This window comes from Oryzias latipes, chromosome 1 (assembly GCF_053564925.1).
Source record: "Oryzias latipes strain Hd-rR chromosome 1, Olatipes_Hd-rR_3.1".
NCBI lineage: Eukaryota > Metazoa > Chordata > Actinopteri > Beloniformes > Adrianichthyidae > Oryzias > Oryzias latipes.
The window spans coordinates 19349138-19374600 of NC_136237.1; the positions used below are offsets into that span (position 1 = coordinate 19349138).

Consider the following 25463-nt stretch of genomic DNA (forward strand, 5'->3'; position numbering starts at 1 on the left):
CGTATGATTAAGCCTCCAAAAATGATTGGTGGAGACAGATGAGGGGGCAAGACTTTTCCGAAAACAGAGCTGAAGCTGAGGCTAAATCGCGGTACCGTCATTCTTATCAAAGCTGATCTTTAATAGAATCAAATAAACACAAAGAAAAAAGTATTTTATGATCTTTCATATTCCTAACTACTCAGTGTTTTATCAGGGCCTGTTTGAATGAACACAGAGCTGATATCCTGGAGATGGTTAACATTTTTAGATCAGTGAATGGGTAATTTCCCACGGCACACCTGACCATGAAAAACACTGCTCTAAAAACCTGCGCTCCGGGCACCAGCCCCTCCAAACCCACCATAACGAGCGGATTCTCATGAGATAGAGTATACCAGTGAGAACAGCCCCTTCCAGGAAGAGTCTGCGCTGTCAGCACCGCCCCCAGGCTAACATAGACACCAACTTTCTCCGCTGAGATAGCAATGTTTGGCAAAAATACTTTTCTTTTATATGCACAATATACACATCCATCCTTGCAAAAGTTCGGATTTTGTTTGGTTCCGTGGGCGAGACGCTGACACGCTGCCAAGGCCGACTCTTGGATGACATCATGAAATGGGCGGCACCCACATGGAGCGAAAACCAGTCCCTCAGAAATCAAGACGTCTTACTTCCAGGTAGGATAACAGGTCGTGAAAATAATAATACTGTCAAAAATATTTTTTGTGTGCCAAAGGTAGTATATTATCATATACATGGATACTGTTTACTAAAAAAGGCTTAAGCATGGTATAGGCCAGTGATGCCCAAATCCAGGCCTTAAGAGCCGGTGTCCTACATGTTTTCCAACCATCCTGCAATTGCATCTTCTTATTGGCTAAACACACCTGATCCAGGTAAGGAACAGCAGAGGTTTCTGGAAAACTAGCAGGAGGCTGGCCCTCAAGGCATGAAATATTGGCACCCCTGGTATAGGCCCTTTAATTCTACTATATTTTGGGAAAAATGGACAACACATGCATTGATCCTATATTTAAACTTCAAAAAATAACAAAGGAAATGATAAAGCTGGATTTTATGAATCTACAAATGCACTATTTAAGAAATCAAATCCAATAAAAACGGTGGTTGTGGTACATGTGATAATGTTGGGAACTTTGATGCTTTTCAAAGTAGTTTGCCCTTTACAGTCCAGACATTTTTTTAAAAGACGAGAAGAACATTATAATTTGAGAGGTATTTTTTATGTTTGAATCATACGGAACAAGAACTATTGTCAAATGAAAATCTCCTTCCTAACTTTGGAATTGTTGGAATAGAGATCTTAAATGTGCCAATTTTGTAAAAGAAATACTAATCTTGTAAAAAACGCATGTATATGTGTGTGCGTGTGTGTGTGTGTTGACTTTATGTTTGTGGCATATTTGTTAACGTGTTAGGTTTTGTTTCTGTGTAAATTGCCTGTTTTTATTTTTTTTGATAAGCTTCGACAAGCATCCTTTAGTCCAGTTTATTTTATTTATGTAGTTTTTGAGTTAATGTTGGTTATTGTTTAAAAGTACAAAACATGTGAAGCTTTAAGAACCAAACACATTTAAACTTTTTAACACAAGACTAATGATGCAGACACCTAAAATCCGTCAAGAACTGTGGTTGTAAGAGTATCTAAATGTTGGTGACAGGGATTTGTGGAAATAACTGAAAAATAAAATAAAAAAACTCAAACAGGCAAGAAGGCAAAAATGGTTTAAAAAACAGAAAAACTGAAAGGTGGCATTGTAGAAGAGGTGAAGAGGATCTCAGCACGACAAACAGAAAAGCATTAACCTAAATATGCTTGAATGTAATGAACAAAAAACAGAAGCAGCTGACTGATTAGAACTCAAACCTGATATTCTGTGATGATTGAGAAAAAAACATGACAAAAATCTTAAGATTTTAGACTGGAAACTAAATGCAAAAGCACACAAAATGTGTGATCCAATAACAACCTGCTAACATTGGTGCAGTTTGAATGTTGGACTACAGGGGATTGCAAATGAAAAAGAGAATTGTGTGCAAAGTTGTGCGTCCGGGAGACACAAGATCCTCTCAGGATGTTCTTTCTGTCATTCTGCAGGTAAAGAGGTTCCATTGTGCCACAGAAAAGATCCCAAGACTTGAGGCTTCACCTTGTTGTTTCAGAAGAGCTTTTTTTATTGATTAGTTGCCGGTAGAAATGCAGTCTCATCGTTTTTTTTTTCCTCAACCAAAAGCCTAAAAGCTGCTCTTTCGATGAAACCACAGTTCAAAGACTCAGAAAAATGTTGCCTGGAAGAGAGCACTCTTTTATCTAAAATAATAATAAATAAATACATTTAAAAAAATGAGGAAGCTAAAGTGTCATTTTATGCATTTTTAAAAATACAAGTCTTTTTTTTTTTGGGTGGTTTTTGTTTGTTTGTTTTCCTTTTTATTGTTTTTTAATTTTACTAAAGCATTTTGAGCCTTTACATCCACTCTTTTCCAACAGTAAAAAAGTGGATGTTTAGGTGAATTTTGGACATTTTGTTGGCTCCATCTTAAAAAAAAACATCAAATAATGTCTGGATCTTTTTCTCACCTGGATGATTAGGTTGCTTACAATCTACCAAATCTCTAGATGGTACCTGTGTAAAATAATGTTTCCTAAAATGCTCCCTTTAGCAGATATCAAAATTTATCACTGGCTCTTCTGGCACTTTAGACATGGAAAGGTATAATTATGCAAACTTCTTCAGAGACTCAAAAGTAAAGTCCCCCATATTAAATAAGACTATCTGCTTTCAAAACTTTTTAAACCTGTACTTTAAAGCTAAATTGAGATTAAGACAGACATAATGTTGTGTCTGGCAGGTTATGCCTGGTCTTAGGTCCAGCTTCTCCAAAACCTCCTTATTTATATTGGACCTCTTCCCAAATTCAGTTAAATCTGAAATGTGATTTTATTTTATTTTTTAATTAGAGCAAATAAACCAGTGAGTACAAGATTAGCTGCTATCTGTCCCTTGCCACTCATTCCTGTTACCATAAGGAAGAATCTTTCTCTGATTTACTTGATTCTGTGTTTCCTCATCTAACCCTAAGTTTGGAGATTTATAATGATAAGGATGATGTCATTCATAAAGATAAGACATAAAACTGCTCATCCTGCCCCCTTTATTGTTTTACCACTGACATAACTTGGTGGCTCTTATTTTTGTAGGTAAACACTGAATAGAAAGATATCAAATTGTCTGGTAAAAAAAAAAAAAAGTATTTCAAACCAGAAATATAATCAGAAATTTTAGTTTAAGTCCAGTTCCTTTTCCATTGCATTTGTGTTTTGCACTTTGATCAAAAGCTGATTAATTCACAAAGAAACAACTCACTATAATACTGAGAAGTGCAGTTCAACCTCTGCTGACTTGTTTTCTTTGCACAGTGTCTTCACACTTTGCAAGCAAAAGAACCGGCTGGAGAGTTATTTAAGTTAGGCTCGGAAAAAATGAGAAGTTGAGCTGTCAACAATCTGTCCGACAAAATATTTACCTCTGTTCTTATGGCTCTTGCATATCCATTTTTTTGTTTTATGGTAATTAAATAAACATTTCACAAGAGAGACTATTTTTTTAAACATTTATGTTACTGCTTTAACAATGATTCTTGTCAAAAACTCATGCTGTTGGCAAGCAAGTTCATTTCCCTTTGAAACGGTGCCACATTCGTAACGGACATGCATTTGTGGACTAAGCAGCAGGGGTGAGTATTTGGGTCGGACCAATGAAAAATTTGCCAAATATTTTCTGCAAAAGCCGTACGGCTTATTCTGCCATCGATCTACATCAATCTCCTAGAAAAAATAAATCTGGTTTTGTAAAATGTGTGGAAAATAACAGAAGCACAGCTGACCTCCATCATCATAAAAACTAAGTCCATAGCAAGATCAAGTTCGAGGTAAAATTATTTAGATTTCAATAAAAAAAACAAAAAAAACAACATTTGGGCTTTTAGAAATTTTGGGATGAATACCCTATAAAATCAAAGACCAAAACACTAGGAATTGTGGAGAGGAAAAAAAATCTATGAAAGTACAAATACACAAATTATTGAATGAATAAACAAATGACCCGTAAAAAGGATATTGATGGAATTTGAAGCATTTGTTGTATTCACCATCTGCTTGACATGTGAGAGTAACCACAGATGGTCATGAGAAGAACATGTGATGTGAAAAAGTGAAGCTTTTTCACAAATAATCAAAAGAAACACCTGCAGTGTTGAAAGCTATTGTGTTTTTTTTTTCTTTTCAAAAGAACCAAATGTTTGGTCACACCTTCTCATTCAAATAACTTTTGGTCTGTACTGTATATATATATATATATATATATAAGTCCATTGACGATGAAAAGTACTTCCACAACATATTAAAAACTTCCCCCAAAAAAGTAATTTTCATTGGAGTGGATCCTTAAGCTGTTTTAAACTGAAAATAAAACATATTTGCTTATGTAACAGGCCTCTAAATGTTGCTTGGTAAACTGAGCTACTAAGGAGTTTAAATATGCATCAGTCCAGTTAAAAGTCAAACTGAGAGGTTACAACATAGTATCCACACAATCATCACTGGCCAGCCATTAAAAAACAAATATCTTTCTATAGGATATCCTAAAACGTATAATATTGAACAAAACAAGTTGCATTTATTTGAACTTAATTTGTATTTTAACTTAAAATGTTCAATACTGAGAAAAAAAAATACAAACATCATAAAATCCCAGAATGCAACTGTTTAGAAGAAATGCTGCAGTTGGCACAGATTGCTGTGCACAAAAACACAAAAGGCGAGTAAAAACAGTAAAACACAAAGATGTAAAAGGTAAGGTCATGGTGAAATAGTAGTAAGAAAACAAACGGGCTAAATCTAGGCGAGTCTGTGACACATTTTTACCATGTAGTTAAAAACCCAAGCCTGGCAGCCGCTCATACATATTTTCTGCCAGCAATTAATTAAAACAGCCATACAAGAAGCAGAGAGTCAGTGTCACTGTTCAGTGCACACACCTGTACTTGTATCAGTGCTTGGTGCCTACACAGAATCTAATTTGGCATTTGTTTTCTTTTTCGGCCTCACCAGCCAACAAGTCCGTTGTAATTCCACCCACACAGCTCTGCATATTCTTTTGTGGGTTTACCGAATTCTCCATGGACATAGTCCCTTTCCAATACACGGAGCAACAGAAAGAATAACCGCTTAGATCATACACAAGCAGATTGTGGCACGATGCCCTGTTGTCTGCCCAGGCTTTCTTTGAGGCTTAGGGAAGCATGAGGCAGCAAAATACAAAACCATCAGAGTGTCAAGAGACTTACAGGACTGAAAACAACAACAAAAAAGTCAAACGTGATGTAACTTTTTAGTTTTAAATAAAAAACTGGCAGCATCTGCGGCACCAGGAGCAATCCCAATATGTTAAACTACGTAAAAAAATCCCACAATGATCCAAACACTTATAGTGATTTTTTAGCATGAGGAAATGCCAGCTAGATGCAACACAAAGTAAAGAGGGTGGGACTTGGATTAAAAACACACAGCTCCTTGGACACACATCTACAGAAGAATAAACAGGTTTTGTTTACTCATTTTAGACTCGGTGACATGGAAAGAAAAAAAACACCTGGAAGTGAGGGGACACGTGAGAAGACTCTAAGACACACAAAAAGTCTGTCCTCGTGCAGACGCAAACATGTCAAAGTGCTCCTAAAGTGTGTTAAACCCACATTCTTGTTTGTAGTTTGAACAAACTGTTGGTTGTCAGTCATAGCCCTTATGCAGTTTGAAAAGTCATTCTAAGTCTTTTTCTTCCCCCAAACCTTCTGTGTCAAATGACAGTATAACAGTGGATTTCTGTTGCTGTCTGGCTTATCTTAACATCATCAGCCGGTTCTTTAGCTTCTGACAGACTCCTCTGATTTCTCAGAGCAATTGGGTGACAAGCACTGCATGCTGAAGAAGGAAAAGAAAAAAAAAGAAACTGGAGGACCAGAGCAGCACATGCTGTAAAATGGCAGACTCCAGTAGAGACTCCAACAGAAAACCTAATCACTCGGAGCCTCTTTCAATCACCAAGCTGATGTAATCAAGCTCACACTCTCACACCCTCAACAACACATACATGCATGTCGTGATTAACGTTGCAGAAAAGGTTTAAGGTGAATTTACTATGCATTTATGCACTTGGAGCAAATCCCCGCCGTCACTTTTCCATCAAAGTCTTATCTTGTTGCCTCCCCTTTTGATTGCTCCAGTCGGCTGCATCGCAGGGTCTGTTTGCATGCCCACAAAAAATGGGATCACTGAGAATAATATCATAACATTAGAAAATCCAGATCTACATGGAAGTCTGTTCCATCTCAAATAAGTATGTCAAATGTTACCTTCCTGTTGCTTTCAAAACTCTGACTGTCAAAGAAAGCAGCACAGATGTGTTGTTCTTGTAGAAACACCTACAGTCGTAACATTGGCTAAAATTGGATTTCAAATGTTGGCCCATAAATAATCTTAGTAAACTTGCAGAAGTTTTGATTTGATATTTGTTTCAGAAGTTTCTCATTTGTGTGACCCTTTAAAGTTTCAAGTAAAAGACAGAATTTTTTTTTATGTCCCTAAAATGTTTTAAAGGGACATTAGCAAGACCAATCTTCTACACAAAAAATTTAATTGGTATGTAATTACCAGACAGCCATTAAAAATACAGGTGGAGTAAACAAGAAAACATTATCAAAGTCATTAACAATAATCCCAGCAACAACAAATTGATTAAAAATAAGAACACCTAAAAGCAAGGATTATTTTACCCTGTTTACCTTACTACACAAAAAGCATTTTAAAGTAATGTGTCATAAATTCTATCTACATCTTGATTATTTTTTTTTTTCGAAAAAGAGGATTTAAGTTTGGAAGAATGCTTAAAATAAATATACCGGTAAGTATAATCATGTTATTCATGAGGTGCTGTTTTAATGTATGTTTTAAAGTAAAAAACACTGTGATGCAACAAAATAAGTACCGGTAGTCATTTTTTTAGCAAGTATGGTGGCTGGAAATGCCAAAATACTCTAATAAAAACAAGTTGTCCATTTTCCTATAGTTCTCAAACCCAAAAGAAGCAGCAGGACAGAAGATGTGACGACAGAAACCCAGTTTTTATAGAAGAAAAAATACTTCACAAAGTGCAGGAGAAGGCACAACACAAGTGGGATTGTGGAGATTCATAAGATAATTAAGAAAAAGAGATCTCAAATCATGAGTGAGAGCACTTAGACGCATTGTGTCATATACAGACTTTAAATGAAAAGGAAAATGTACTATGCTGTCAAGCTCTAATGAAAAGATCATATCAGCTGCATTTAGAGACTAAATATTTGGGACATCTGCGTCTGCGCTGTATTGATTTTATTTTTCTTTGAATCTCTATGATGAATCTTCACTGTCTTTACGTAAGCAAAGCTCTAGAAAAAATGGGAGGCTCTATATGTGTGTAAAAATACAACTTTCTTTTTCATAGGTTAAAATAAAATAAACAAAAAGTTGCAACATTTAAAAACAGAAAACAAAAGATTGTTTTTGTTTATTCCAGAAATATAGAAGAAAATCCAGTGTACCTCACTAAAGTCACCAAAGTTATTTGGTCCTGTTTCCTTTTAAACTCCTGTTTTCTGCTTCCGAAGGTCCGATTTTGCTTATTTGATCAAAGATCATTTAATTTAAGTGACTCCTCAAACACATTTTTCTATGAGAAGATTTTGCTGAGGTAAAAATCCATTAACTCCTCTCATGCAATGACATAAAAGTGAGCAGACGAATAGACACACACACTTTCTAAACAAGCAGGAGACCAAGTGACACTGACCTATTCAAGTGAGCGTGCAAGTGTGTCCATTTAAGATTATTAAAGAGATAAGGAATAATTGCAAGTTTAGCATGGTCCTCAGTTAATTAAAGGAGAGGTTATCACCCTGTCACAGGAAAGACCTGAGTGCATGACCTCCTAGTTTAGGAGTATGGTTCTTTTTGATCAGATATAATGATAAAGAATTAGAATAATGCTGAGAAAAACAAAAAACTAAAAAAGCAATATTTCAGAAACACACAAATTGAGGAAATCTACAGTTAACGCAAAATTATTGAGGACACTATGTTTCGTCCATGTGCAACACTAAATTCGGATATATTTTTCCATGAAATGTACTGTTTTTTAAAGTTTTCTCCCAAAATTCTGTAACTCTTCATGTTGTCTGCGCTGATAGATAGCTGCAGGAGCTGTATATTTTAGAGGCCAGCTGTACTACCAGTGATTACAGTGTGTGACCTCTCACAAGGCTGCTGAGCTGCTATCAATTCTTGCTGTGTCAGCTCAACCACGGATGACAGTTAGTGCCTTTGATTTCCCACAGACCAGGCGGCACTTTGAGGAAGGTGTTCGGGGAAATGCAGATAATAGATCTGTCAAGTGCAGCAGGTAGATAATATAGCTGTCTCTCTAACAAATCTTCCATCCACTCCTACAAGCTTTAGGAATTAGGAACCTTTGGAACGTTTGGAGATTTTGAGTGTCCATTTTAGGTTTAATGATCTTTTGGGGTTCATAAATACTTCTGCTAATGTTTTTTTTTTTTTTGTTTCAACTTTACAAATCCCTAAGAATGATCTAATTTAGTGTCCTAGAAAGCAGTTTCATCAACCTAAGTCCTGATTTGAACAGACCGCTGGTCACTTCCTCTCTGAACTCATGACTCATAACACGAGTTATTTTAGTGGTGGTCTTTAGGCTTCTCTGTCTTTTGTTCTTGTCTGCTTAGCACAATGCTTACGTCTAACTGTAGCGAGAAAAGAATATAAAACAGGTGCTTCATTTATTCGGGAAGAATATATGAAAGGAAAAGCCAACATTTTTAGAAATTTGACTGACAGCTATGAACTTCTGCCTTTAGTCTTTAGTGGCCGCTTTAATTGAATTAAAAGACAAAAGCAGACAGGAAGTGAGGAGTGGAGATAGGACTGGAAACCTAATATGGATATTTTTTTGCTTTAATGAAGTATGTAGAAAGCTCATCACACATAGGTTTATTATTATCTGTAAAAGGAAAAAACAATGAAGACAAATCTCTCAGGGACTTAAGAGTCTGAGGTCCACTTTTTCAAGGCTTTCTTCACTGTTGAAGAGTCGCTGGCGACACATTCGGTGTCAAACGTGTTTTAAAAGGAGGCTTTACACCAACATTCCATCTTACCCATATTTCCCTACTCCTTTGTGTCCCAAGTTTTATTTGATTCTTCAACCTCAACCCCAATAAAACACCAAGTAAATTAACTATGTCTTCATGCAGCAAAGGACATTTACCTCACAAATGTTTATTGGAGAAAAGACACACCACTAAGGTAAAACAATGACACGCAGATGTTTGTGACTGATCAGTGATGCCCAACAGTAGTGGGCTTAAAATGCCCAGGGGAACGATTGCCAGTGACAGCTATAACAAGGTACCTTGTCTATATTTATGTGATTGCGTGCTCTTGCATGTGGGCATTTGTGACCACGAATGGCAAAAGATACAACCCTGTAAAAGAGAATCTAATTAAAACACGGCGCAGCCACAAGGGACGTAGTCCCTCCCTCCCTCCCCTCCCTCCTTCCCTCTCAGTTTCATTTAACCATAGCAAACCCTTCAACTGAAGGACTAGACAGCCGAGTCAATCCTCCGGCCTCACAGGAGAGCAGATATGGAGAGAAGAATACAAAAATGTTCAAAGAAAAAAAGTTCACACTTTAACAGTAAGCTTTTTTTTTTCAAGCTAAATTCCTCCAACCTAAAGCTTAAAGACGTTACCCACAGACATGATGCTGTACAAATGCAATAAATTATATTTACAAGAAACTAAACATTCTTCATCAAATTATACAGAGTTTACCCCCTTTCAAAAATGTCACACTGTAGCTTCTGCAGGTAGTAAAAATGCGTGAAAAAGTGGTGTCTGTCACGCAGACAAGGCTCTCCATCTCATCTGATTATAAGGAGCCCCATCTCGTGATGCTACTGTGTAAAATTCACTGAATGTGTGTGGAGTCCATCTAATTAATCATTCATCTCTAATAAAGCATTCTTGCTTTATTATGTTAATTTAAATTTTTTTGGCTCTCCGTGCTGAATTTTTTATCCATCATATCAATAATTCAGGCATCTTTACTTAATGATTCTGAGTCAGGACCTACAGCATTTTAGCCTGCAAACAGCAGTGTGTGAAACAGAAAATTGCTTTTGTAATTAGACAGATGTGTCAGCACTTTCTGGATAGCTCTGCCTATACATAAACAAAAGGAAAATTAAAATTAGCACTTTGTTAAACCTGTACTTCTGCCACAATTTCAATTCAAATCTCAAGTTAAACTATTTTACATTTTGTTTTTTTGCATCCAAAATTTTAAAATTTTCCAAAATTTTTGCATTGGATTTAATTTTCACAAACTTTCTAAGGACCTAGAAATTTCCTTTTCAATTCGCCAAACTTTTTCACCTTTTTTATGACTGTACGAACCCTGTGTATTGAAAGAATGCAAAATTTGTTGATAATTAAGTATTTATAATGCAGATACACCATGCTTAAAATGTGTGGATAAAATTTCGAAACAGTGAGTAAATAAGAGGCCTTGTTTTCCTAACACTCAGTTCAACATTTTTGCATCTTACACTGACATTGTTGTGAGCAAAAACTTTCCAAATCACCAAACATGTAATTATTATTACTGTCTATATCTTTTTATTGAAAAATGATACTGTAATTGTTGTGGATTTCTTTAAACTGTTAAAAAAAAACCATCTTAAATACCAAAACTTCGAATTTACTGTCAAATCTATCATAAATCTTAATGCAAACCTCCCTTAATTAAACATATCCACCCAAAAACCGCGTAAAATCAAATTATGAATGAAGGGACATTACGTAAGAAATATGCATCTCTCAGAGCTATTGTCACATCATATAATGTTCGTAATTATGTCTCTTTACCTGAGATGCTCAGGTAGACAGTGGGGCTTGTCACATTCTCCCCCGTCATCTCGTTCATCGCTTCGGCGTGGTAGCCTCCAGCATCGGATGCAGTGGTTGCCAAGACAACAAGCTGATTGTCCAAAGTGACTGCTCTGCAGGGCACAAATAAGAGACACATTCAGCATGAGTTTAAAAGAAACTACATTCCAGAGAAAAACATCCTCCTTTCAACACCGCTCCATCTCTCATGAAAAAAAAGCTATTCAAAGTAAGGCTCTGTCAAGAGAAGAGTATTTGTTCAGAGACTGATTCAGATTGGTAAGGGGTTGGGTGGGGGAAACTGAATGCAAGCATCAAAAGAGAAAATAAAAGGATTCAGAGAGCTTAAATAAATCTGTTCTCCTGTCTCAAATTGACATGAGGCTCATTAGGTGAATCTCTCAATCTTTTGACGATTCTCCTGTGTTTGACTGTTGTTCTCTAGTCTACATTCTTTACACTGATCCACCTTCATTTCCTTGTTATGGGAAGACACAAACATACAGCACAATGACAAACAAAGTGTGCTTTTTATTTGTCGTTCGAGCACACACGTGATGTTTTTGTGGTTTTTCAGGGAAGCATAATAGGAAGAGTTGACTTTGGAGGAAGAAGACGGAGCGGCGGTAACAAGGAGAATTGGGAGAGCGAGTGAAGAATATATTTGTAAGACTTCGATATTCCTCATGTTTGAACTTGTCTGTCTGGCAACAGAAGCTGGCTGGCAAGAACTGTGGGGTGTTTTTATGATGCCACTTGTGCTTTCACCATGTCTGTGAATGGCAAAAACCTCAAAATTCCAACCAGAGGGTCATCACTAAACTCAAATCAATATAACCAAAGGGGAAAATAAAACCATTTTAGACCACTGTATGGCATTAAGTCCATCCAAGCTCATTGCTCTGCACATATACAGTTGCAATCACAGTAAGACATCATGAGAGATTTTATTTTTAGTTACATAAATATAAAAAAAAGAAAGATTATGGAGTGTTCTGCCATGTGGAGTTGCTTCCTAAGCACACATAATGTTGTTTTTGTTTGTTTCTTGATGTTAAATAAGCTCACAGCTGTACCCAAACAGTGTCAAACACCACACAATTACAGTATTACAAGCCTTAAAGGATTTGAAACAGTATATATGCATTTAGATGTACTTACAAAAATAATCTCAACAGAAGTTGGTTATTTTAATACAGATTTCTTAATTGCATGTTCTTATTTGACTAATTGCCACTAGTTCTTCACATGTGCCCTTGTGTGTTCCTTAAGAGGAGGACTGCAATAATCAGAAGCACAACCAATGCAATTATCTACAAGCAAAGATTAATCAAGGCTTTGTCAATCCGCGTATGTGGAGCTTGAAACATGACAGTCATTTACCGTCAATCCAGTGATGAAAGAGTCAGAATGGGCAATAAATGAAGTTGGAAGAGGCTACACATTAAAAGAGGAGAGGGAGGACTGAAGCCGATGGGAACAGAAAATGTTAGTCACAAATAATGCAGGGTAGTTCGATCACATTCCCTCTAACACAAACACACACACAGTATTCCACAGGTCTAATTTTATTCGGTGTGATTTCCCCTGAGAACATCCTCAGGAGTCAGAGTCTCAGCCCTGCAATGACATTCAGTTGGCGTGTGTGTTTGTCTAAAAGTGTCCAATAAAGATGAGAGTGCATCCTCTTTTAGTAGTAGAGGTTTACTTATCAGGACATTATAAATACAACTCAAGTTATCGCCAGGTTTGAAATATGGTAAACATCCATGCACAGATGGGGTTTATTTGACTTCTTTACCCTTAACACAATATGTTTAAGCAACATATCAGCAGTTCAGAAGTTTTAAATACAGTAAGCCCCATGGAAAACTACAGTGAATACTTAAATCACCTTTTCTAGTAAAAAGTTAATGTAATGGTTTTTTGGCCAACTTTTTCACACAGCTTTAATAATGTCTTAAAACAACATTATAGGCTGGAAAAGTCTGGACTTTTACTGGGTCATAAGACTACTATTATTGGCTCGTTTTTCAACTAACCTGTAGATTTGCAGGTGGGTTTGGTATTATAAGCACAGCTTCTTTCCAACACACTTCAAGAGCCGATAATAAGACATGATACAAACTCAACTCTAAACAGGAAGAATCTTTCACATAGTACCAGTAATTTGATTTCTGATTGTTATTTTTACAGTGATCTTCTTTAAAGGAAAACAATGATCTCCTGTTTTCATTTTACATCATGTCCATATGAAGGATTCATTTTAAATTACTGTTATTAATTTGCCTGCAATCTTTTCTCTATTTTTGTGAGGATTGCGAGGTCTGACCTTTGAGCAAATTGAAGCTCTTTACTCGTGACTAAACTTCCAACAGCTGTGTATTTTTCTCCTGTGAATCTTAGGTCAACGTAGAGTAATAAATGTCAAATGAGATGGCATCATAACTATTTCAAGACCGGTGCAAAGTCATTGTTAGGGGTATCCCGTTCAGGTTTTTCTAGTCACAATCTGATTCTGAGTCATTTGATTTTGAGCATCTGCGATACCAATTGTCTGTCTGATCCTTTTGTAACACATAAAAACAATGAACAAATTTAATAAACAGATCTAGTTTGTCATTTTATCAACCTTCTTTTATCATGACACACACAGTGCATTTCTGTGTAGTAGCTTAAAGAGCCAAGAAAAGAAAAAATTCAGCAAAACTATTCATTATTTTTCATTACTTATAATCCATGTTTTCATAAAGAATTCCTAAAAATGAAGAATGGCTTTTTTTTTTGTAAATCACTGTTGTAGTATGACTGAATGGATGAGTATTCATGACTAGCTCATATCAATGTATTCATTTATTACTGTTGGCTGTTTTTGAGAGATTATGGATTTCTTTTTTAAGAATAACTTTTCCTCTAGCTTTGACTTTGTAGACGGTCGCTTGGCAGTCATCTCACTGCCATCTCTCTGTCAAGACCACATAGAGAGCCATTCTCATTAAAAAGACACAAAAATCCGATCTTTTTCCTATGAAATGCCTTTGTAGGTTGTTGTTTGAGTTAAGACAAACCTGTAGAGACACTCGCTGTCAGTTTAAACCTTTATTAAGAGTTTTTGAGCCCTGAAGTCCAATTTTTTTGAACATCTTGCTAACACTACTAAGCTGTTTTTGTGCGTCTCCTGCTCAAACTGCTGCTGCATTCCGCTGTGCTTAGACAATTAAATGTCATGATCGGTTCATAATATGCTGACTTCTAGTAGTGCATTTATTTGTAATATTAAGATTGAAAAATATAGCGTTGATCATAAGAAGCATAAAATAAACATGCCTAATCTTGATTCAACATCTGATTCAGCTGGAGTCTAAAACTACGTAATCTTGCCTGATTTCCGATCATGTGATCAAACCGGGAAGTAATTGTTTCCAACTAGTTATAGTTGGTTGATGTTGTTGACGTGAGACGTCTTCTTAGTTCCAAGAAATTACAAATTATTCCTTCTAGAGCTGTGACAGTGTGGGATTTTTGATCACCGCGATGAACCAGCAGGGGGCACGGTGTCGCGGTTAAACCCCCCCCCAAAGCCAAACACAAAATCGCCTGCGGCTGCGTAGCAAATGAATATAATTACAACGCATTATTCTTTATTAACAAATAACAGTAACAACTAACTCCTCCTATCTAACAAATGAACTAACTACTGGATTTTCTGGACTATAAGCCGCTACTTTTGTCGCACGCTTCTAACCCTGCTGCTTTTTCAATGATGCGGCTAATTTATGCATTTTTTTGACGGCTGCTAGGCGCTCGAGCAGATAAGGTAAGTGTGGCACATGGGGAAGATGATGTACATGTTGCTGCCTCAAAACAGTCTCAGAGAGGTAGCTGGATGTATAATCCCATTTTCAGCAAAAAGTCCTTTTATTCTGACACACCCACAAGCAGCAAAACAGCATGCATGTCATTTCTGCTCTTAGACCTCTCAGTCATAGCACAACAAAAAGAAACATCCATGCTCAGCCCTATTTTGGCTGCATCCCACATATCCTTTGGTGCCATTAGACCCAACGTGCACGTGACCGCCACTACAATATGACGCAGCTTTCAAGTTAAAAGCAATCATAAAAAGCAGTGTGAAAAGAATCCACCATCACCAACGAGTTTGGAAAAGCCAGTCTGCTGCATGACAGAGAGGACAGCGCAAGCTCAGGAGTGAATTTGCCTTAGAGTCACACTGACAACGACAACGAAGAAGAGACTGAGAGAGTGTGTGGCATAGACTATCTGACGCTATTCCAATCCAACAATGAGGAGGAAGACTTCCATGGTTTCAGTGCACAGGAGGAAGATGAAGAAAGCTCTCAGTGACTTTTACGTTCATGTGTTTTAAACCAGCCCTGTTAGCGGTGTGTTACGGTATGTCACTGTAGTGGAAGGAAACTTCTGGCGCATGCACTGCGCAGCGCTTGCCTCTACGCAGAGGCGCGTGCCGCGCTTATAAGTCACTGCTGCTCTCAGTGACTTTTACCGGTGTGTTTTTTTTAACCACCCCTGTTACTACCATATTGCTGGTGTGTTACTGTCGGGTCACAGGCACTGTTTGGAAAGGAAAGCTCAGGTTTATTATTAAAACTTTGAAAACTCTTTCTGTGTACCGTCTTTCTTTGTAAACATATCAAGTGTTGAACCTTTCCTGCGATTTGCACAGGTGGTCTGGCAGAGATTTTTACGCCCTTATCTGGGTGGGGACCGACAGAAGGGGACCCAGAGTTGGCCCCCCTTGTGGTAACATAGTTAGGCAGTAGCACAAAGGGGTTTTGCCCAAGGACCCACACTGGATACATACAAGTCATAAAATATCTTTCATGCTTTCATCTGAATCAAACATTCTTTAAATTAAACTTTCTCCTGGCCTCTACGTGTCCCACATTAGAAAGAATTCTGCATGAATTCTTCAACAAGGTCTTCTAACCAATTTAAAATGGGTTAAGTCTGTCAGGTGATTGGCATCCATATTATCCGATGTGTTTGACCCATTGCATTCTGATTAGAACAGAGGCCATGCTTCTTCTTGCCTGCGGAGTCTGATGGGACTGGCTGCTTCAAGGGAAGCTAAGCTGGCAAGTAAACATTCAAAGTCAAAAGATCTCGGTGGATGGCTGAGAGAGAATGCAGTTGGACTAAATAAGATAGCTTCTTGTTCAATCTGAGTATTTGTTCGTGTTGCATCAGTCCTAATTAGCCAGTGGATTTCCATGAACTGTTTAGTATGAAAACTACTAGTTCTCACACAGATGGATTTTCTTCCTTTTACTCTTTCTCCAGAAATGTGTTTTAAAGCAAATAAGTCAAGAACCAAAAGATCTGGGGCCTCAAAACTCTCTGTAATTACCAGAAAAAAATAAATTTTGGTTCTGAGTATTTGGTGGACGTTACCTGAAAGTTTATAAATGGAAGAGTAATTCTTCAAAACTAAAATAATTTAAAGCTTAAATGTATGAAAAATGATGCAACTGTTCAAATTTAAACAAACCTAAGTGTTTTGCCTTTTAATTAAACACAAGCTGCATAAAAACTGTTTGAACCTGCAGGCTTTTATGTGTGCATACACAAGTGCGACAGTTTCTCCCACGGGCAGGAGACGTTAAATACACCAATCAACTACATCCTATTTGTATCCTGTCTGCATTCCTCCCTGCTTCACTGGTGTGGGTTTCTCTCATTGTCCATACCCCACAAATGTCCTGGAAACCGTCATTTCTCTTCCCAACGATTCCTCTGAATCAGAGATTCTTATTTTATTGGAGTGTCTGGCAACATTAAATAAAAACACACTTGAGTGTTTGCAATGCAAGACTGACTGATGAACACACACAGAAACACATCCGATCTGTGCCAAAAGCAAATTAGTGTGTGCAAGACACAGATGAGTGCGAGAGAATGTGTGTGCATGTTTTATTAATATTTAAATGTGTCTATATGTGCATGAGTGCGTCCATCAGCTTTGGCGAGTAACTGTCTTGTCAACAGGGCTTGTCTGCCCTCCTTTTCTAATTCTGATGGGCAGCACGCGACCTTAAATTACAACGTCTCACACACACACTGATCGGGGTGAAAATTGTTAGCGTCTGCATGAAAGGAGGCTGTAAACAGAGTCTGGTAAGCAGGTTTGTTTTGGGCAACCCTATTCAATGAAACCCACTCGAACTATAAACACATGAGAATGCCAAATTTAGGGGAAGTTTTTGTTGACTGGTGTTAACCATTAAATGTCAATATCTATTTGTAGAACTGACTATTAGTTAGTGTGCACATTGTTGCGTGTTAAATGCTGTAATACAGCATTCTGTAATCTGACGGGGTTGAGATGTTCAGTTTTTCAGGCATTCTTTGGCTCCGAACTGACAGTTAAATTGGGTTATGCTGTTTTGCTTTTCAAAGTGGCTGGCAACTACAAAGCTAAGCTTAGCTCAGAGCTCACTGGTCTGCAAAGAAAGGCAACACAGTTTCTGTATTACTATGTAATTTCTTTAAGTTGCTTTGTGTTTTTTTTCGTTATACTTTTTACTCATAACAATGAGGTTTAATGTCAAAGATTTCCCAAGTAAATCTAAACAAGAACTACACCTCAATTATAATATGTCCTCATTATTGCCAAGGTTATAAGTGTTGGGTTTGTTTTTGTCTTTGACTCAGCCTGTTTTGTATATTTTAGTTGGTTTCAAAGCCACATGGCTCAGAGAGAAGACAAAGGTGATGGTTTTCGTTTTAGACAATGCCTGTAAGCTAGTTCCTGTAGAGACACTTTTCAGTAAATTGAGCACAAACAGAAACTTGGATGTCAAAAGGATCAAATGCTACCAAAATTGCAAAAGAAAGAGTAACAATGAGTTAGGATTTTCACTGGTGAACAAAAAGAAGAAAAAAAAAACAGAAAAAGCAAATCAACTTTAAAACAAAATAGTAAGCAGTTTTGGACAAATATAATGGGATAAAATGAGTTAGGGCCCTATTTTCTTGCCGGTAGTTTGGCAGTGATTGATTTGAAGGGTTTTTTGTGGTTTAAATGAAAAACATTGCAACACAACATGCTAAAATGTTTGCAATTTCTTTTTTTTTTTAGTGCAACGACTTTGAGGAGTCAAAACTGTTTTAATAAACTCAAAATAACACATCTAGAAGTTGCTTTGCACTTTGCACATTTGTGTGGGTAAATGTGTATGTATTGAAAAAAGGGTTATAAAAATTAATTATATGAAATTGTGTTATGTTCAACTCTTTTGATTACATTTAGTCAAAGTAACAACTAGGTTCCTCCAGTGTAAACACGAAAGCAGTTGTAACAAATCCTAAATGCTATCTATTTTTCATCCAGTTTTCAGCCTGTACCCCTACAGGTCAACCCCCTGTACGGGGGCTGTTGGGTTTTGGGTTGTCCAGGGCCGTGGGTGGTTAAAGACAGGAGCGGCTGCATTTAAAGGGGAGCGCAGGTATGTGTTGCTGTTTCCTTTTGGCTTGTGCGGCCAAATGTACCATTGTCGTGCATGCTGTAAGTATATTGTGAAGTATTTGTAAGGATGATGTGAGTTGCACACACTTGTAACGGACCTGTCATGCTGTCGAACGGCGTCCGTACGCCACGCTCTAATTGGAGGGCCGCACAATTGAACAGCACTACGCTTTGACAGAATCCGAATTCTTCCCCTCTCCCTACAGCTTTTCCCTGCCCCTTCAACTGTAGGGGCATTTAGAGGGGTAGGGTTGTCCGAAATAGTTTTTTTTTTAAGGGTTAACCTTCGTAGTGGAGGGATGCCGAGCCCTCAACCTAGAGGGTGTTTTGCATTGAGCTTCATCACGGATGACATGCTCTTTCCTTCACGTGGCTGTGCTCTGATGCACAGACGTTCACATTTAAATGTAAGTAATGACTTTTTTGTTGCAGCATGATCTGTTAAAGTTATAAAACCGATGATGTTATGTATTTCCCGAGCACACTAACGTAACGTCTAAATACAAAGACACTTTTTCTCCATAACTCTCCATTTGGAGTGCTAAATGTAGGGGTAGGGAGAAGCCATAGGGATAGGGGAAGAATTTAGATTGAGAATTTAGATTGTAGTGTGCAGGGTTTAGCGGGCTTAAAGAAAAGAAAAATCCACACAACATACCTGCGTCTCCCCTTTTTCACCCTTACTTATTGTGTGTTGTTTAGGTGTTTGATATGACCCGTCACCCATAGCATGTCCATAAAAAAACTGTGCATTAACATTTTTCTACGGACTCACCATGCGGTCTCTGACTGGGTGCCCTGCACAGCCGGTATCACCCGTTGAGGGCAGTTGTGACTGAAGCCTTAATAGTTAACAACAACAAAAAAAAAGTTTTTGACAAAATTTTAAAGCTTAACTTTCAATGATTGTCACTCTTTTGTCTTTTCACTAGTCCAGAATAAAGACTGTAAGTTTAGTATTTGTGTTGCAAGTCTGGGGTCACACTTCATAGTGGAGTTGCTAAATGTTTAAAAGTTGTTGTACTGAGCCTACAACAACAAGGTTACTGCCTTTACTGCAGAAAGACACACTAAGTGCATAAAACACTGATCCTAAAATGCTTCTGAGACACCTAAAAGGTACGATGTGGACCACTCTGGCCTTTTAATTGACAAAAGAGGAAAAACAGAACATTGTTTTCCTCTTACCAGGGCTCTTTAAAAAGCATGCTGGAAATCAACCAAATGAGGCAACACAATGAAAGGGAACGACTGATGCATTCAAAATTCATCTGAATTATTTAGATGGCTTGGATTTCATCTTTCTCAATTTAAAGCAAGGCCAAGTTTTTGGAAAACAGTTTGATAAAAAAGATAACAGGCAAATATTACTACTAATAATAACACGCTGAATGCTTTCACGCATACTTTTGTTACAGAGATGGAAGAAAACAATTTTCCTGCCAAGCATTGCTTAATGCCAGTATTTTTTATTTTCCAATTGTCTGTAATGTGTTGTAGAGATTTTCACTAGAGAATCTCCCACTGTAGGAACTTTTCCTTACCACAAATAAAGAGCGCTAATAACGAAGAATCTGATTACAGTCATTTCACATAAATGAAACCTCTGCAAACAGAAAAACAAATTCCCTCTATGAGGGCTGTATATTTAGCAACACTTGAGCGCGCAGTATCAAAGTTGACATGTGCTGTGATCCCCTTAGGCACATTTGATTCAGCAAACTCACTGACAGTCTGCATTTTATATTTTACAATTGATCAAAGCAGAGAACAGCAAACATTTTGAATGAAGCCATAGTTCTGAGAGATTGAAAGAACTGAAACTAAGTATTATTTAAAGCACGAAAGCAGATGTAGAAATTTAGATGGAGCATGTTTTTTTTCCATGCTGCAGTATGTATAAAAACAGGGTTTTTTGTAATATGGTGCCAAGTCCCACCTTCCATTCCCAAATCTGACCTAAATTGGGAAGTACCAAATATTGCAGCTTCATAAACGACTATTGCAGCTACAGAAGGGATTAATTTCCCAATGACTAACCAATAAAAATTACCTTTACACTGAAAATAATTTTATGAACAGCCTGATGTCAAAAATGTATTCAATGTTTTTTACCTTTTTTCTTTTTTTAAATCGTAACAACTGTATGTTTGTGAGAGCGGAGTATTTAAAATAAGTCCATCCATCTTCTAAAACCGTTTTTTTTTTCCTATTTGTGGTCACAACAATGCTTGAGCCTACACTAACACTGAAGTGCGATGGCTAGGTACATCCTTGACAGTTTACCTGTCCATCGTAGGGCTTCACACAGACAGACAAACTTACATTCACACCAAAGAGACAATTAAAAGTCACCAATGAACCTATGCAGCATGTTTTTGGACTGTGGAAGTTCTGGAGTGCCTGGAGAACACCCATGCGCGCACAGGGAGGTCATGAATACTTGATCTCTAACTAACTTGATCTATTTTAAGTGTTCACAATGTTTTATAATGATTATGCTGTTTTTTAGCCAAAATAAAAAAGCTTGTGTCATATTTTAGCACAGTTTCTGCAAAGCGGCAGTAGCTCATTAGACATTCACCTCTGAATAGTGGGCGAGGCCGCTGGCTTGAAGCAACCTCGCCCCCCCTTCCCTCTCAGTGACTGTTTACACTCTCTGCCAATAGCATCCAGCCTCTCACACCCCCAACCTGCGACAAAGATGCCAAGCAATATTGGAGCTATCCGGTTGCACAGATTTGAGCCAGATGCCAGTTTGGATGAGGAAAACAGAGATGTACATGGAGCTAGTCGTCTATAAGTGGATGCATCAGAATGGAGCAGAGCAGGGAGCTTGTGGCCCACCCAATGTATTTTCTAGCTTTTTTGTCTGCTTCTGGTTCACAATAATTTAAATAAATAAATACTCAGAAATGCAATTTTAAGCTTAATTTTCTGAATTCATGTCCTCCATCATCACAAAAATTGTCATAAGAACATGTTAAAAACACCAAAAGCACAATTTGGTGGGTCTTTAAGTAAGCCACAGTAAACACTGGGAAATACTGCATTTTTGCTTATCAGAATCATACAGGTGATGTCAGAGATCATCTGTTTAGTGTACTTACTGTATGTCAATATAGTGAAGTTATTACCACTATCACTCTGACAAGTTGTAATACACAACTTCCCAGATAACCAATTGTGATAAGCAAAAACAGCAAGATTTTGAAACTATTTGCCATGAAACCTTTAACAATAAAAAAATAAAAATATAAAAATGGTATAAAACAGAAAATACTTTTTCTTTAACTGCTAATATTCTTTGTAGCACTTATAGCGCTTTAGATTAAACTGTGGTCATGTAATTACTGGCTATGTGTCATATTAGCTTCCTCCTCCTAATGGTAAAATCCGTAGAACCTAATAACAACTGGGAAAAAAAAGAATAAATAAAAAAATTGAAGAAAAATGTGGCTAATGTCTTAATTCCACCTCATGAATTTTGATGATTTTCCACTTAGAGAGCCGCTGCCTGCATGTGCGACTGCACATGAGACCAATAAAGGCAGAGCGAAATGACAAGGAAAAAAAGGAAATTTGGTTGAGGCTTTAACAGTAATGAACACTAATGTGTTTGTGAGAGATTTAAACAGCCCCCTTCACTGACTCAGAAGCCATTTTCCTACCTTCTGCCCTACACACTCTGTGGCGCTGTGACTTGTAATTAACACAGTGCCTAAATCACAGGTTTGCATCTTCAATCACCCTAAGAGTTTCTTCAAATGGTCAAATGAACACAGAAGGGTCCACCAGCTCACCAGCTTGGCCGGCAGCAGCTTTCTCTAAGTTTTACATAAAAATCTCACACACACACACACGAGTGTGTGCGCGTGAGTTTGCATGCACGGCAAACACAGAAATGTATATCCTTGGGCACAAACATCATATGGCCATCAGTTTGAAAATAATTGGTATGTGCATACGACAGAGACAGAAGGAGTTAAAGAGGGTTGCTGGACAGACATTTGTTTGATGTCCTATGGTGTGACCTAAGGGACAGGCAGAGAGAAGTGTCGAGGAAACGGCACTGAAAATGAATGCAATATGGGACAGAGGTGAGATGGAGGCAGGAAGAGAGAAGGGTGAAAAAGAGGAGAGGCTGGATGCTGAGTAAACGACAGAGAGACTTATTTCCTCCTGCTGTTTGTTGAGTTCTACAGTTCCATGATGCTTCCTTTCTATCTGTGCTGTGCGTCTTCCATTGAGATACATGCAGGCAACCTTTTTACTTTTTTTGCACGCATAAAAATGTTAACTGAATATTCTTCATAATAGGCGGAAACTCAGGGCTACAGGATAGTTCTTCGCACAAGGAGACAAGGACGCCAACACAAAGATGGATGGTGACATTGTGTTCGTCTGTGTGTGCGCAGCTGTGCAATGTATTCCCATCCGGTGGATGGATCTCCAGACAAATGGCTATTATCTTAATTAGCACTCATTATGTCTGCTTTCAGTTACTAATACAAATGCCTGTGACTTCTTCACTGTCTTTACATGTCTCTTTTCCTGCCTTCCTCTTAATTCCCTCTAATTCACACAATTTTTTTGCATAATACTTACCGGTACTTAACAAACTAAAGAGATAATATTCCTAAAAATAGTAAATTCGAATCTAATTTAGTGTTATGTGACTTTTGAAATTTTAAGTAAGAGTAAACCACCTACCTATGTGTTTTTTAACATGACAAAGCCACTGATGTTTTCTTTTTATTTTACAAAAGTCTAAAGTAGCACATGCAACAGGTTTGCTCCCTGCCAGACAAAGAGTATGGTGACCTAATAGTGATTTTTTTATGTTTTGTCTAAATTTCATATTAAGTTCATATACAAGTTCAGGACAAAGGCAGGGTAAAAGGTCACCAGTTCACCACAGGACTGCAGATTCACACAAAGACACAGGAAGAACATGAAAAGACAGGTGAGTACACCCTTCTGTATTCGTTTGGCCATTTGAAGTTATTGAAGATGCAAGCTGACCTTTGCCATGAAGTAGCTACAGAATTCACATGACCCTGCTAGGACTAAGCAGCAAAGCGGCAAAGGAAACGTATAGTATATTTGTTGATCATCACGAGGGGTAAATAAAGCATCAGTTCAGAGAGAAAATTCACCTCTTAGCGCTTGTTTTTGTTCAGATGATTTAGCAAAACTGTGTTTCAAAAAAGGGAACGCAGTGATATAAAACATTTAGGTTATGTGACCTTTAATGGGTGTACATAAAACTGTCCATCATCACTTTTTGATCCACTTCCAGCAGCCAATCAAAATTGAGTATTTACCCAGACCATGGTATAAGTGCTAGGATCAGGTAGTGACAGTCAAGTGTGAACACCGTATGCTAAAAGCACTTTCAAGAATGCCCATTCAGCGCATCGCATCCTAAGTGTGTACATAGAATTACAAGTGACAGATGATCTGTCCAAAAGGGTTTAGATTTCTGAAAGAAGCCAAATTAAGGGATCTTTCGGGCAGCATCCTTGTGGCTGTACGTATGCTACACACAGTTTAAAGATGCAAACATGTGGTAAATATTATTGAAAGGTGTTGTCTTTAGATTTTCAGTTTTCCTATATGGATATTTTACCTCTTTTTTATTAGAAATCTCTCCCCTTAATACTCAGAAAGTGTCTGCTTGTGTGCAAAATGGCTTTGTGACCCTTAAAAACTGTTTCAACTCTCAATTTCACTGTTGCTTCAACAAATGTCTTTTTCTCCAGCCTCAGTGCTTCTTCAGCCAGACCCCATGCGCATACTTATGAAATGTCTGGTCTTTGATATTAGATATTTGTTGTCAATACTCTGTAGTACAATCGTTTAAAAAGTCTCTTGAATAGGCAGTCAAATAATATAAGACCTTGATATGCAGATTTTTATTTCCAATATAAAAAAAAATATGTGTCAATTCCTAAAGTGATTTTAAAAAATGTTGATTATGCCAAGCAGTTTGAAAAAAAATCTTTAAAAATACACAACATTTTCATTTTGGCTCAATTTTTGTTTATAAAAGAGCCAGAGTGATGCATGATGTCATATTCTAGTCTATTCTATTATGCTTTAGTTCTATTTTTTTGATATTTTCCTTAACAACTGTACACAGTGTCAAAAGGTAGTGAAAAATTCTAGTCATTAAAACGTGTTTTTCTCAGGAAAATTGCCCTTGCTAGCTAACAATCCAACTTCTCTATGAAAATGAAATAATGAATGAAATAAGAGCCATTTCATTCATTGGCTCTTATTTTTCAGCAGTGATAATTGCTTGCCAGCTTCTTAGAGTCTAAATCCAAACATTTACAAGTCACTTCACAGTGCACTGTGCACATCCTCGATACCCCCGCCTTCATTTTTAGTCCCTCTCTTTCATCAATACGTTAGGACACGTTTGCAGAGATTTACGTATCTGTGTTTTTTGTGCCTCATGAAGTGAAAAGTGTTAGAAGTTGATAGTGGAAGATGCCTCTATTTGAATTGGTCATGTCAAAATACACAAATACACAGATGTGATATAACAATGTCCTTTGTGCTGAAAATAGAAGGAATTCCTTTTTTGATTTTGGTGGCAATGGTTTCACAGCTGAGACAAAGCTTTGAAGAAAGTGTCAGAAGTGACTGATAGGGGTATTAAAATGATTCGATCATTTCCCTTACCATACATGCAGTAGTGTCATCAGGAAGAGGGATCTGCAGGATTGTTGCCTGCTGTTCAAATTTCACATACTTTTTACAATTAGGATATACTTTAAGCTCCAAAAGATCACAAAATAGATGCCATTAACATGTTAATTATGAGAGATTACACAGAAAACTATCTGGTGTAAAGTGTTGTTCACTTATAAGGGC

At 37.4% G+C, this 25463-nt stretch overlaps 1 protein-coding gene across 5 annotated transcripts in view; it reads right to left on the bottom strand.

Moving 5' to 3' along the window:
• Positions 1–25463, bottom strand: part of LOC101162904 (protein sidekick-1) — a 318971-nt gene that overhangs the window by 135016 nt on the left and 158492 nt on the right. For all 5 annotated transcript variants that reach the window (XM_078944349.1, XM_078944355.1, XM_011477316.4 and 2 more), the window contains exon 5: positions 11051–11184. In XM_078944349.1, coding sequence (XP_078800475.1) covers positions 11051–11184 — 134 coding nt within the window. The remainder of the gene's footprint in view (positions 1–11050; positions 11185–25463) is intronic.